This window comes from Lagopus muta, chromosome 15 (assembly GCF_023343835.1).
Source record: "Lagopus muta isolate bLagMut1 chromosome 15, bLagMut1 primary, whole genome shotgun sequence".
NCBI classification, from domain to species: Eukaryota; Metazoa; Chordata; class Aves; order Galliformes; family Phasianidae; genus Lagopus; species Lagopus muta.
In genome coordinates, this window is record NC_064447.1 from 2,100,709 (window position 1) to 2,113,664 (window position 12,956).

The following is a 12,956-nucleotide window of genomic DNA, read 5'->3' on the forward strand; positions in this document are numbered from 1 at the left end:
TCCAGTCCCAACCCCTGCTGTGTGCAGGTCGCCTATCACCAGCCCAGGCTGCCCAGAGCCACATCCAACCTGGCCTTGAATGCCTGCAGGGATGGGGCATCCACAGCCTCCTTGGGCAACCTGTGCCAGTGCCTCACCACCCTGTGTGTGAAAAACCTCCTCCTAATATTCAACCTAAACCTCCCCCATCTCAGTTTAAAACTATTCCCCATTGTCCTATTGCTATCCACCCTTGTAAACAGCTGTTCCCCTCTCTGTTTAAATGCTCCTTTCAAGTACTGGAAGGCCACAGTGAGGTTTCCCCAGAGCCTTCTCTTCTCCAAGCTACACAAGCCCAGTTCCCTCAACGTTTCCTCATCTCCTGAATGGAGGGGACCTCCAAGGATCATTGGGTCCAACCTCTGGCTCTGCATAGGACTACCCAAACCCTACATCTGAGAGTGGTGTCCAAATACTCTGTGAGCTCCAGCAGCTCAGGGCTGTGCCCACCACCCTCTGGTGCAGAACCTTTTCCTAACCCTCCCCAGCACAGTTTTATGCCACTCCTTCAAGTCCTTGAGGAGTCCAACCAGGACAGTTTGGTCCCACGGCCACATGCTCCTGAGGACAGTATTTGGAAGCCCATTGGACTTTATATGGAAGCCCATTGCTTCCTCCAGAACCAGAAATAAAATGTAAAAGAGGGACTCCTTCAGCCACTGCCCAACCACAGCCATCATCACAGGCTCTGCATCAGAGCAGATACGAGAACAACTGTTCTTTCAGGTCCCAGGTGTTCAAACAAGCTCAGGTTTATTTTGTCAAATAACTTCAGAAATGCACGTGACAATAGATGGGGCAACAGAATAGGAAACTAGTGAAAATTAGGAATAAGACTGCAGATTGCCTTTGCTAGTTACCAGTTGTTGGTCATTAATCTGAACACACAGAATACAATGCATCTGAATACAAGTTCCCTTATAATTGCCTTCCTGAGTTATTTTAATATCTTGACAAACTGTGGCTCCTTCCCCATTAGTTGCCTTGCTTGTGCATCTCTGGGGCAATAAAAAAAAACAAAAGAAAGCTACCACTAGCAGCACAGTTCCATCAGAGCAACTGGCACTAGCTCACAATCCCGTGAGTGCTCACCTAGAGCCACCTCCCACTCGCCCAGCAACAATCAGAAGAGATGGAACTCTCCAGAGTTTATTATAAATAAAAACACACGGATGATTTGTGGGAACAAATGATCTCTTTAGATGATTAGAGCTGTAGCCAACCATTTGGATAAGGCCCTGAAGGCATGAGGTGCTCTGGCTATCAGAAATGCTGTGTGTTGCCACTGGACTGCAAAGGAAAGCCACAGTTAATCACAGAAGTCCCAAGTCCCTTCTCTCCATTACTTCTGGTATTTCTCTGCTCAGTCCCACCACCCCAGGCCAGCCTTCAGGTAGAAGTGGGAGCTGGGGAACTGCACTCATGCCCCATAAGATACAAATCTTTCTAGCTCAAGAGGGAGATGAGCTTGCAGAACACGAGCAAAGTATCTCAGTCTACATGCAACAAAACCCTTTTTCCCTCAGGTTTCACCAGACCCCTGCTCCACCAGCAGAATGCAGTGCTACAGTCGCTGCCTTTATATTTTGGCAGGCTGTGCAGAGGGCTCAGGAACAGCTGAATGAAATGGACGGCGGTGTGAAAATAAAGAGGGACAGCAGGCAAAAACGGGACGCAGGAACATATTCAAACAAGTGGCTCTGAGCCTCTCCAGTGACAGGCCTTGCTGTCACTGAAAGTCAGGAAGCCTCCAGAAGTGAAAACTCACAGCAGGAGCCCGACTAGTGAGCCTCCTCCTCCAGAGGCTACTTCTGCCCTGCACACAAGGGACACATTGAAGTGATGAGTGTCACCAGGCTGGGTCAGCCCTAGTCACCAGCCTCTGCCCTTTCCACTTTATACCTCAGCAGCTCACTTCTTTAAAAGCCTCTGGTGAGGGACTGCACCAAAATGCAAGTGGATGACAGTGCCTGTACCCTGCAGTGAGCAGTGCACCTCCCCAGGGCTAGGAGCACGTGTCCCTCTGTGCCTGGTAGGTCTGCCAGCACAGTGACAGGCACAGAGCCCAGCTTTCACTCTCCTTTATAAATCACCTTGAACCACTTAAAGACTTTGGGATGCTGCAGCAAACTGAGCAGCAACTTTAACTACTTACTACAGGAGATGGAGGGGAAAAAAAAAAAAAAAAAAAAAAAAAGCTACTATTGCAGGGAGCTGAACTGCTGAATTACAAACAAAGACCAGCTCCCAGGGCCCCTCCACAGACACACAAAAGAGAAACTCTCAGCATGTGATACCACAACAGAATCCACAGCCAGCCTGAGGGGCCAAAATGGAACTAATGAAAATGCCCCATGCCCAGGTCAGGAAGATGTACTTCCCTCAGGCTGTGTCATCACTCGTAGATCCATCGTTCAGCTGCATCCTCCCAGCACATCAGCTCCTCTGGGCGGAACCAGAGGGAGATCTCCTTCTGGGCACTCTCAACCGAGTCACTGCCATGAATCACATTCCTGTGGGGAACAAGAAAGAGATCAGGCTTGCAGTAAGCAGAGAAAGGCTGAGGAGGGAAGCTGCAACCGGGAAAGTTTCACTCCAACTGATTTAATTAAGCCTGCCAAGGCAGTCACATTGTACAGTATTCTTTCCCATCACACAGCTCTCCTCCTTCTTGCTCAGGAGAACGTGGCTTAGGATGTGTAGGAGCTGTCAATTTCCAGCAGCCCTCCCTCCTGTAAGAAGTTATTTATGTGCTACGAAGGAGCTGCAAGTGGCTGTTTATCTGAGGAGTTTTTTTTGTTTGTTTTAAAGGTTTACCACTGATTTGCCTCCAGGTTTCTCACTTCTTTCAGTGAAATCAGGTCCTATAAAGCAGGCTCGGTGTCAGACACGAAGGAATGAAAACCTAAGCCAGAAAGGTTAGCAAGAGCAACTACCACAAGCCAGGTTCAGCTGCAGCCACCAGAGGTCACCACTGGACAATACGCAGTGGTGAGAAGCCCTTATGATTGCAGAACTGCAGCTTGGCTTTTGTTTCATACACGGATGCCTGGCAGAGCTGAGCAGCCTCCAGGAGAGGGCTCAGGGCTCCTCCGTGCCTCTTCACAGCCTGACAGTCCTGATTCCCTGTCAAGCAAACCCCTTGGCCCAAGGGAGAAGAGGCCTCAGGAAGCATGAGAGACCTAAACCCAGGCTGCTCCCTTCTGGCAAAACCAACCCAGGTCACCGTGTCCAGTGTCAATACCTGAGTGATCTGAACTTTGCTCTGCTGATGCAGCCTTGCAGGGCTTGGGCAGGAATGCAAGGACAGGAATGCACAGCAACACTCAGGGCACAAGAAGCCAGACTCACTTGCCAACTTCAATGCAGAAGTCTCCTCGGATGGTGCCAGGCTTGGACTCAGCCGGGTTGGTCTCTCCAATCATCGTGCGTGCCATCCTCACCACATCCAGACCCTGCCACACCTACACAACAGCAAACAGAATCAGCTCCAATGACTCACCCTGAAATCAAACTGCATCCTCTATACCAGCACAGCTCCCAGAGGCCCTCAGATGGAGCCCTCCTCACCCATTCCCCCCAGCACTCACCATGGCCACCACTGGCCCCGAGCTCATATACTTCACCAGGCGGCCATAGAAGGGCCGGTCCCGCAGGTCGATGTAGTGCTCCTTCAGCAGCTCCTCCGAAGCCTGCACACAACACACGGCCCTGCAGCCTCCTGACAAGGCATGGAACCCGTCCCGCGTGCCGGGGCACACCGAGAGCCCCGCCCGACCCTCGCACCTGCAGCAGCTTCAACCCCACCAGCTTGAAGCCCTTCCTCTCGAAGCGCCGCACGATCTCACCCACCAGGTGCCGCTGGACGCCGTCCGGTTTGATGGCGATGAAGGTGCGCTCGGAGATACCGGAGCGAGCTGCGAGAGGGCATGGGTGTCAGGTGGAGGGGAAGGAGGGGGGAAAGGGAAAAAGGGGGCAGAAAAAGGAGAAGGGGAGGAAGAAGAAAAAGGGGGCAGGGAGAGGGGAAAAAAAAGGGGGGTGGAGGACGGGGGAAAGGGTAGAAAGGAGGGAGGAGAAAAAAGGGGAAAGGGGTGGGGGGTTGAAGGGAAAGGATAAAAAAGGAGGAAGGGGAGGGGGGAAAAAAGGAGAACGGGAGAAAAAGGAAGGACGCCGGACTTACCGCTATGGAAGACGCTGGCGAAGACCGCCAGCACCAAGCAGATCATGGCGGCGGCGGCACTCTTAAAGGAACCGCGCCCTCCGCTCATGTGTCCGCCTGAAAGAGTACCCCCTCACCCACACCGGAACATTTGTGCTGCGGCCGAGGGGTGGCGCCGGAGGCTTTAGAGGGAGGGGCGCTCCGCTGCTGCCATGGCAACGGGCGCGGCCTAGTGGGGCCTGGAGCCTCCCAGAGTCTGCAGGGTTCGGCCATGGCGGGCAGCGAGCGGTGCCGCCGGGCCCGGGCGACATGGGAGGTGTCCGAGTCAGAACCGGAGCCCGAGCCCCACGGCTCCAGTGCGGCTCCGGAAGTCTCTCCTCCGGCGGCAGCCGCCGTACGGCCGAAGCGGCGGAGGGCGGCCGGGGAGGCCGAGGCCCGGAGGCGGGAGCGGCAGCGGCGGAAGGAGCGGGAGGCGCTGGAGAAGCGGGAGGCGGCAGCGGCTTGGCGGCTGCTGAGGCCCGAGCGCTGCCTGCGGCTCCTGGAGGTGTGAGTGGATCCAGGTGGGCTGCGGGGCCTGGCGGGCAGAGCCGAGGGCAGCCCCGTGCTGCTGCTGCCTGCTGAGCGGCTCTCGGCCGGGCCAGCACCCCTCACTCGGCTGCTGGTGGGTTTGCATCGTGCTGGGCTCTGGTGAAGCAGCAGTGCCGTTAGTATTAGCACAGATAAAGCAGCTCTTTTTCTTATGTCAGGGCTGATCGTTATTTCTCCACAGGTTTCCTTGAAGATCCCGGCTCAGATATTTGGATCAAGGCTTTGAGTTCCCTGGACTGTAAACATTCCTTTAAGCCTCAGGCAATTCCCTGCAGCATAACCTGGAGGAGAAATATGCCAACCATTCCATCTTCCCCAGTGAGTCGTCATCTTCTCTGTTGTAAATGTAATTTGACATCAGATGTTCTGTGGGGAGAAAGCTTTGACTTGGCTTTCTGTGCTGGGTGCTGACAGCAGCAGCCTCAGGTGTGCTGGTTACCAATGGCCACAGGTAGCTCAGGAGGAGAGCTGGAAGTGGTCCTCATTCAGATTATTCTAAAGATGGTGTTTTCTAAGTATCTACACATGTTTGGTTTAGGCATGTGTGCATCCAGTAATAGTCTGGGGAGTTTGTAGTAAGCAAGACTGAAATGACCACAAGTTATTCATACAGAGATATTAGTTAGGTTGGCAGCAGCTTTTCCAGAGCAGATGTTGTGTATGGCCTGCTGTCACAGGCAGCATCTGCATGGTTGGAAAAGGCTGGGCAAGTTTGCTGCAGGGCCCCCAGCTTTGAAAGTCTACCAACTGCTTCCTGAATTTTGCTTCTAGGAACCTTAAAGAGGGCAGGTTCCTTCTGGTACCAAATACTGTGCCTGTTTCGGTTTGGCCATGGTAGGTGCTGTGTAAAACTGTATTTTTGTAGCCACAAAGCTAGGCTGTTCTTGTCCTCACCCCCACTATAAGAATTTCAGATAGAGGCAGAACTGTAGTTTGGTTCTTGTGGTCATATGATGACTTTGAGGTGCAGACAGAGATGTTTTTTGTCTTTTTGGCTTAGATGGCAATTTCTGCAGTTGTCACTGCTTTCCTCACCAGGTCATTTATTGCACCTTCGGTGATCTGCTTGTGTGGGAAAGTTCTTTCAGCTCAGCAGTGGGCTTTGATCAGCATAGTACTGTTGTGGTTTAACCCAGCAGGTGGCTAAGCTCGCTTCTTCCCTTCCCAGTGGACTCGGGGGAGAGAATCTGGGGGAAAAAGAAAAGTTGAACTCGTGAGTTGAGTTAGAGAATAGAAAGAGGAGAAAAAGAATAACAGTTATAATAATTATATATGTCTAACAGGTGATTCACAAACAATCACTCAGCCACCTGCCAGCCAGTCCCCGAGCAGCAGCAGGCCACCCATTGAACTCCTCCCTTTTTCAGGCTTTCCTTCCACATGATGTGATGTGGTATGGAATTTCCCTTTGGCCAGTTCAGGTCAGCTGTCCTTATTCTGTCTCCTCCAGCTCCTCCTGCTTCCCTGTCCCTCTCACTGGCAGGACAATAGGAGAAGCTGAGAATACTAAAGCAATACTAAAATGTCCTTATATCCTCTATACAAAACTAGAGACATTGATGTATTATCAGCATTGTTCTTCTAAAACCAAAACATGGCATCGTATCAGATACTATGAATTAAAATGACTGTCCCAGCTGAATCTAACATGGCCTTGTGAGTTTCAGAACCCCTAAAAGCATAGGCACTGCATAGGTGGAGACATGCTGGGTTCTGCATGTGTTGGAAATTATTTCTTCTCCTTTAGGATGACTGCATGGTGAAAACTGAAGAGGAAAAGGAGGTGTTGGTGTTGTTGGAGCCAGCAGATTTTCTAAAGCGCCTCTATTCCCTAACCCAGGTAATGTAGATCTCTGAGCCAGAGCCATGCAGAGTGCCAGGTGAACATGGGAGGCAAGGGAGGGTTCATTCATAACTGCCACTGCTCCACCTTGAAACAAAGCTGCGTTACAGAGTGCAGCAGAGAACCCGTGTGAGAGTGCAGTGATAGGGGAAACGTGCAGGCATTTGCCTTTAAACCCACTACAGGATGCTGCTTTCCTTCAGAGGAGGATTGGGCAGGATTGCCTTGGGAGGATTGCCTTTCCTTGTGTTTAGCTTTTTCCTTTTCATTGTGCTTATAAAAAAAATGCTTGAAAGAAACAATCAAAGCAAGCAGTCCTTAGAAATGCTTGCATTTGGAAGCAGAGAATTTAATGGTTAGTTCATGTGCCTGCAGTCATGCCATGTTTTATTTATACCTATCTAGGCAGCCTGTGCTTCTGCCCTGAGAAGTTCAGAGGCCATCCAGCGCAGTCTGAGAGTAGAGAAGGAGAGGCTAGAATAGCCAGTGCCTGTGAGAAGGTCAGTGCTAACGCTCCAGGGAGAAAGGTGAGCCAGAAAAAAAGCTGAGTATTGGCAGAGGTGGCATGCTGTGCCTGCCCAAAGGCAGCACTCTCAGCTGCAGTCTGGCTGCTGCCAGCTTCCAGTGATGAAAGTTGTTCTGGAAGCCCCCTGCTGTCCAGCCAGAGATAGGGAGGGTTTGTTTCAGAGAGGAAAACTGCTACAGACTTGGGTGTGATTTGTCTTGCTTCAGACTTTTGTTGATGCCTCGTCAGGGAGTCAGCCTGACCTGAACCAAGTGTTACCTTTGGCCAGCCTGGAGGGCTCTTCCACTAAAACCTACAGCCTGGCTGTCGTGGGGCTGGATGCCTACAGGTGGGATGTGCTGGGGGCGTGGGGAGCAGCGGGGCTGGGAAGTTTGCCATGGGTGGAGAGAAGCATCTGTGCAGCAGGGAGGTGTCTGGGGTGAGCTGCTGAGCGTGGTGTCAACATGGGCTGTAAATCACAAGGTCTGTGCTCGAGAGGACTTGAGTTTTACCATCTTGTGGATATATTTTGCAGATGGATTTAGAGCAGACTAAGGATTTTGTAGTTAGCAAAATCCTTTTTACCTGTTTGCAGGTGAGACTACGCTCAGGACTAGGCAGAGGGATGCAGTGATACAGCTCTTGCTGCACTGCCCTGTGCACCAAGCAGGGCTGCAGTGCCTGTCTGTTCTCAGCAAAGTGTGCAGCTCGTGAAGCAGGGAGAGATGTTTGGTGCCTGAAGCCCCTTTCTTGTTCCTGGAATGTATTATTCATGTGCTGCTCCCAGTGCCTGAGTGCTTCCTGCCTGTGTGCATGCACAGCAGAGGAATTTCCTCTTCACGGTGACAGTGTGATTGTCCAGATTGTCCCACATCAACTCAGCTGCAGTAGCTAGGTCTGTCCTGTCCTGTCCTTTCTGAAATGTTTCCCAAGGGAGAGCTCTTGTTTCACCACTTCCTGGGCTCTTTCTCACTGAAGCCTGTGAGGATAATTTTACCAAGTGTGTTGCATTTTAAAATAATCAGCCGTGGCCTGTTGAGTTCTGCCACTAAGGGAGTCAAGCAGCATTTACCTTAGTTTTGGGTCTTGTCTTCTCTTCTGCAGCCACTTCCCTCCAGCTCACGTGTAGATCTGCAGTTCTTGACACAGAAGGGCTCCATGTGGCATGCAGAACTGCAGCAGTGTGCCAGCTGTAGCAGTGCTGCCTCACCAGGGAGCTTTGTCTCCACCATCAAGTCTGACTGGGAGGTAGCAAAAGTGGGTGGATTAAGTGACCTTTTCCTTTTTATCACACAGCCTGAGGTGTGAATATGCAGTGCACAAGTGTGAGCTGTGTGTCTTGCTTACAGGTGTAACCAGGAGCAGAATGGGTGGCAGGCACTGAGCCCTGGAAAGCAGAGTTCCAAATGCCAGCCTGGCCCAGAGCTGTTCATGACTCAGCAGGAAATACTGGAGGTAGAATTTCTCATGCCCCTCTCATGTGCCCTTCTGCATAATGAATGTTTGACAAGGAAGGTGATGGCTTGCTTGGAGTCAGGTTGTGTCCACATGCATGCTCCCTCACCCTAACTGACCGTGAGCACGGGTTTGAGCCTTTTGTTTGGATCTGATCATGCCTCCCCTCCCCAGCCCCAACAAAAGCTGCCCAGTTAGCTGTGAAAATTGCTGTTGGTTCTCTGCCTTGCAAAGCCTGTGTCCCACAGCAGAGTGGAAGAGCTCCTTGTGATACCACAGCTGTCACAAACTAGGTCAAACAGGATATAAACCCTTACTTGATATCCCTCAAACTAAATTCCTGCCCTGCCTGGGTATGTCCCAGAGGGGGATGATGACCCACCAGCTTACTGGGAGCTAAGAAGGATGAGCAGGCTTTACTACTCTTCTTTGTGAACAGAGCTCATGCAGTCAGCCCAGCCTCCCTCCCCTCCCAGCCCATCTGCACCCTGCTGAAAGATGTGGTGTGCCCCTGTGTTCTCCTTGCTCCTATTTCCGAGCGCTTTTGGTGGTCAGGGCTGACAGCAGCACTGCTGGCTGAAGCTGGAGCATGCTTATGAAGGAGGATGAGGGCCTCAGGTTGTCCTGGCCCTCCTGACCCTATTTCTGTCCCATTGGTTGGTGTCTTACATGTTTCACCACTGTCATTTCTCTTCCAGGCGCAGGTGGTGCTCCAGCTGTGGGGTAACATTGATGTACAGCTCCTAGACACGTGGCAGGAATTTGGTGAGCACATCTCTGTGCTGACTAAGGCAATAGCAAGGCGCCCATACAAGTGAGTTTATTGCTGGATTGGACAAGTTCAAAGCCCAGAGCTTTGGAAAACCTCATAGAAGCTACAGGAACACTTATCAGTGAGTGCCAGTCTGTTTTGGTTGATGTTAGGGCTTGGACTAGACCATTTTCAGTCCTCTGTGCTGCTGGAAATCAACTAATCTCACAGTGAATGCAGTTGTGATTGAGCATGAAGAAGGGAGAGAGGATGAGAACCCTAGGGAAACCTTTGCACCAAGATGTTCTGAAGCTTTCCAGGGAAGGAAAGAAAACGTTGAGGAAAAAAAATTAGTCCTGAAGAGAGAGGCTTTAGAAGGAAGCCCAGTGCCCACATGCTGTCTCCTGGTCTTGCTCTCAGCAGTCTGTCTTTCTGTAGGAGTCAGCTGGAGATGCAGGAGTTGTCTTTCTGCACTGCTGGGGTCTCGGGCAAGGGGTTGCGAGTAGAGAAGGATGGCACAGGGCTATGGCAGGTGTGGAAGAGCCAAATCCAGCAGTTTAACAGAGTCAGCCCTGCAACAGCAGCAGCAATAGCAGAAGCATATCCTTCCCCTGGCCTCCTGGTACAGGTAAGTCAACAAGTGCTTGTTTCCATTTGGGGTGAGCACGAATCACTTAAGCTGTTTCCATTAGATCAGAAACTGACAGAACTGTTTTCCTTCTTTTTTTCTGTGTAAGTCTTGCACAGTCAAATATTCTCTTCTACTTTTCTTCTCCTAGAGCTTTGATCTCTGTTCCTAGCATACCCTCTTCAGAAGAAAAGCTATCTCCTTGTATACTGAAGGGGCAACACACAAATCAGAATGTGTGGAGCCTGCTTACAAGTTGTGGATCTTGATTCTTCTGAGTTTTATCCTCTGATGCCTGCGTGTTTGGGGGAATGCTTGCTTGGTCAGGGATCCTCTCTGCAGTAGTGGGGTTGAGCCTCTCAGTGGAGAGTAAGGTCTTCTCTTAGAGCACGCGTGTTAACTGCTTCATTCTTGTGTGTGCTTGAAGGCCTATGAAGAGTGCAGCACAGAAGGTGAGAGGCTGCTGCTGCTGAGTAACATCCCTGTGAAATCAGACATCAGTGGGAAGGAGCACCGTGTTGGGCCAGACTTGTCCCGCCGCATCTATCTCTTCATGGTTTCCACCAACCCTGACCTCATCCTGGACCTGACTGTATAGTGGGACCAGGGACCACCTCAGTCAGCCTCAGCATTTTCTGCTAAACTCAACAGTTGCTGAGCTGCTTCTGGCATGGCAGTGCTGCTGGGAGCCCAGCCTGTGGAAGCAGCTGGTTCTGTTTCAGAATAGACTCGCACATCAATAAATCTCTTGTTATAGATGCTTTCTTCAGCCTCTTGGCTCTCCTTTGCTCTTTTAGCAGCTTTATATCCCTCTGGCTGTCTCCCTGAAGCATTAAGGCATGTTTGGAGCAGGAGCTCCAAGTCTTAGTAGCTTGGTTCCTCTGCTGACATAACCGTGGTAAGTGTGCTGCCTGTCAGCTGTGTTACTGAATGAGATAAATACTTTGTGCAACGTCCTGACTTTTAGTGTCCTGCTGCCTGCTCACTCTTTGGTCCTGCTACTGTCAGTCCTGCTTGTGATTTCTTCAGGATTGTGGGTCCTGCTGGACTTGGACCAACTTGCAATGCATGAATCTGAGGCTGAAAGTGCAAAACTTCAAGAACAGCCTACTTTTCTGTGCTTTTCCAGGCATGTGCTAATGGACATCCTGAGTCAGGATAGTAAATATACTTTTGATCTGCTCCAGTTCAGCTTCCCACTTCCAAGCTCCAAGTTACAGAACAATATATGAAGGACTCAGTATAACAACGTTGTGAGCTCTACCAGGAGAACAGAAGGAGCCATGATGGAGAAAAACGTTCATCAACTGTCAAAGCCAGCTGGCCAGAGAGAAACCACAGCCTGGGGTACAGGGAGCTCAAGGCAGGAGAGGCTGTTGGCTAAGCTCCCAACATAAGGACACACATGATAAGCTGCAGAAACTCCATGTGAAATGATGGGCTAAAATGGGATTCTTCTGCCAAAGCAAATGTTGAGCTTCTTATTTGGAAATAGTTGCAATGGGGACAGTAGGGATCAGGAGCTCTAAACTCTGAGGATTTGGTATTGCTAATTGTGGCATTTCACAGTGACACAGAAACCCCTTGAGCTTCTTCTCATTAAATACAACTTGCAAGCTCCAAGTGACACCAACCAGTGCTGTGAAGGTGGGAGGGCACCCTCAGAATAAAGCTCCTCCTTGCCAGTGATTCTCCTGCTTCCATCTGCTAATGCTTGAATTAGTTCCTGGGAGGAGAAATCCAGCAGGGCTGTTTTTTCTGGCGGGAGCACTGCTACAGATGGGTTGACAGAGAGCCTGTCCTGTTTAATTAAGGTTCTCATTCAGAGCCATAAACAGAGAGGCAAGAGCCATCTTTGCTTGAAGATTCACAACGTGAGAAGGAAAGAAACAGTCATGGGGAGCAAAAAGCTTCGCATGAAGCCTTTGCAGGTCTGTAATGACCGGGAGAAAAGACAGCAGGTGGCTGCCTGCGTTCCCAGTTGCAATGCTAGGAGGGAGCCTGTGAAGAGCACAAGCTGAAAGGCATTTCCCATCTCATCTATTTCAACACCCCCCAGTTTGCAATAACCTTTGCACTTGGCTGATGGCACCAGCTTAAATCATCTGTAAATGCAGCACTCACCGGAAGAGAGTTTAAAGGCTGCAGAAAAACATCCTGAAAAGCAGTGCTGTGTTCATCTAAGGACTCAATTATGCTGGCATGCAGAACTGCAGGACAGACCGACTGCAGGGGATTGCAACAGGGGGCTGTGCTCCTCCCTCCCCTGGCTGTGCCTGCCCACTTGGTCTCCTAGCAGCTCCTTCAGCACTGAGGGGCAGAAAGAGGGGAAGCTGAACTGCCAAATGTGGCCATTTCAAGGGCTTCCAGCTGCATCAGCGCTGGGCTGAGTCCTGTGAGCCAGCCTGTCCTGACAGCACAGTGGAACCTGGCAAGAAGAACCACTCATCCCTCGATCCCTCAGCACAATTTGAGCCCAGCCAGTGCTTGTGGCCTAATCCACAAGGAGCAGCTAAGGTGCTTTTTCTTCCTCTTTCCTGTCTGAAATATTAGGGCAGCTCAAATGTGAGAAAGCAGGAAGGCTGTCCTGCGTGCCTTTTGCTGGCAGTGGTGCCAGGCCACTGCTGGATTATTCACTGTTCCAGGCTCCAGTCCAGCACTGCTTCTCAGCACATACAAGAAGGGACCAGCTGCAGGCAGCACACAAGTCTCAGTTAGTGGCTGTCCTGCACACAAACTGCTCTGACTTTCTGTCTCTGGGGTGGGTATTTAGGGCTGTTTGAATGCAAATTGTCAGAACACACACATTAATAAAACACCACAGTCTTTCCTTCCTGTTTGCAGCCACAAGCATCAGCATGGCGCTGCTGGAGCTCCATCCAGGCCTGGCTCCGATGTTCCAGTGCGCAGCACAAGAGCCCTCCATGTGGCAGAGGCAAGGTAACCCCATCTAGACCTGACAAACAAATGCTGCACTTCAAATATCAT

General features: G+C 50.9%; 2 protein-coding genes across 3 annotated transcripts; one reads left to right on the plus strand and one right to left on the minus strand.

The window, feature by feature from the left end:
* Nucleotides 1-766: 766 nt before the first annotated feature.
* Nucleotides 767-4,354, minus strand: NME3 (NME/NM23 nucleoside diphosphate kinase 3). Its single transcript, XM_048962064.1, has 5 exons — nucleotides 4,220-4,354; nucleotides 3,826-3,956; nucleotides 3,630-3,731; nucleotides 3,391-3,503; nucleotides 767-2,552 (listed from the first exon to the last, which is right to left on the minus strand). The coding sequence occupies exons 1-5, from the start codon at nucleotides 4,305-4,307 to the stop codon at nucleotides 2,435-2,437; spliced, it is 552 nt and encodes a 183-aa protein (XP_048818021.1). The 5' UTR covers nucleotides 4,308-4,354; the 3' UTR covers nucleotides 767-2,434.
* A 40-nt stretch (nucleotides 4,355-4,394) lies between these two features.
* EME2 (essential meiotic structure-specific endonuclease subunit 2) lies at nucleotides 4,395-12,881 on the plus strand. Of its 2 annotated transcripts, none has more exons than XM_048962046.1 (8): nucleotides 4,395-4,742; nucleotides 4,968-5,104; nucleotides 6,534-6,626; nucleotides 7,362-7,483; nucleotides 8,484-8,589; nucleotides 9,288-9,403; nucleotides 9,779-9,968; nucleotides 10,396-12,881. In XM_048962046.1, exons 1-8 carry the CDS (start codon nucleotides 4,508-4,510, stop codon nucleotides 10,564-10,566), a joined length of 1,170 nt encoding a protein of 389 aa, XP_048818003.1. In that variant the 5' UTR covers nucleotides 4,395-4,507; the 3' UTR covers nucleotides 10,567-12,881. The 2 variants fall into 2 exon arrangements, with proteins under 2 accessions (XP_048818003.1, XP_048818004.1); XM_048962047.1 differs by having other exon boundaries at nucleotides 4,630-4,758.
* The last annotated feature ends 75 nt before the right edge of the window (nucleotides 12,882-12,956 follow it).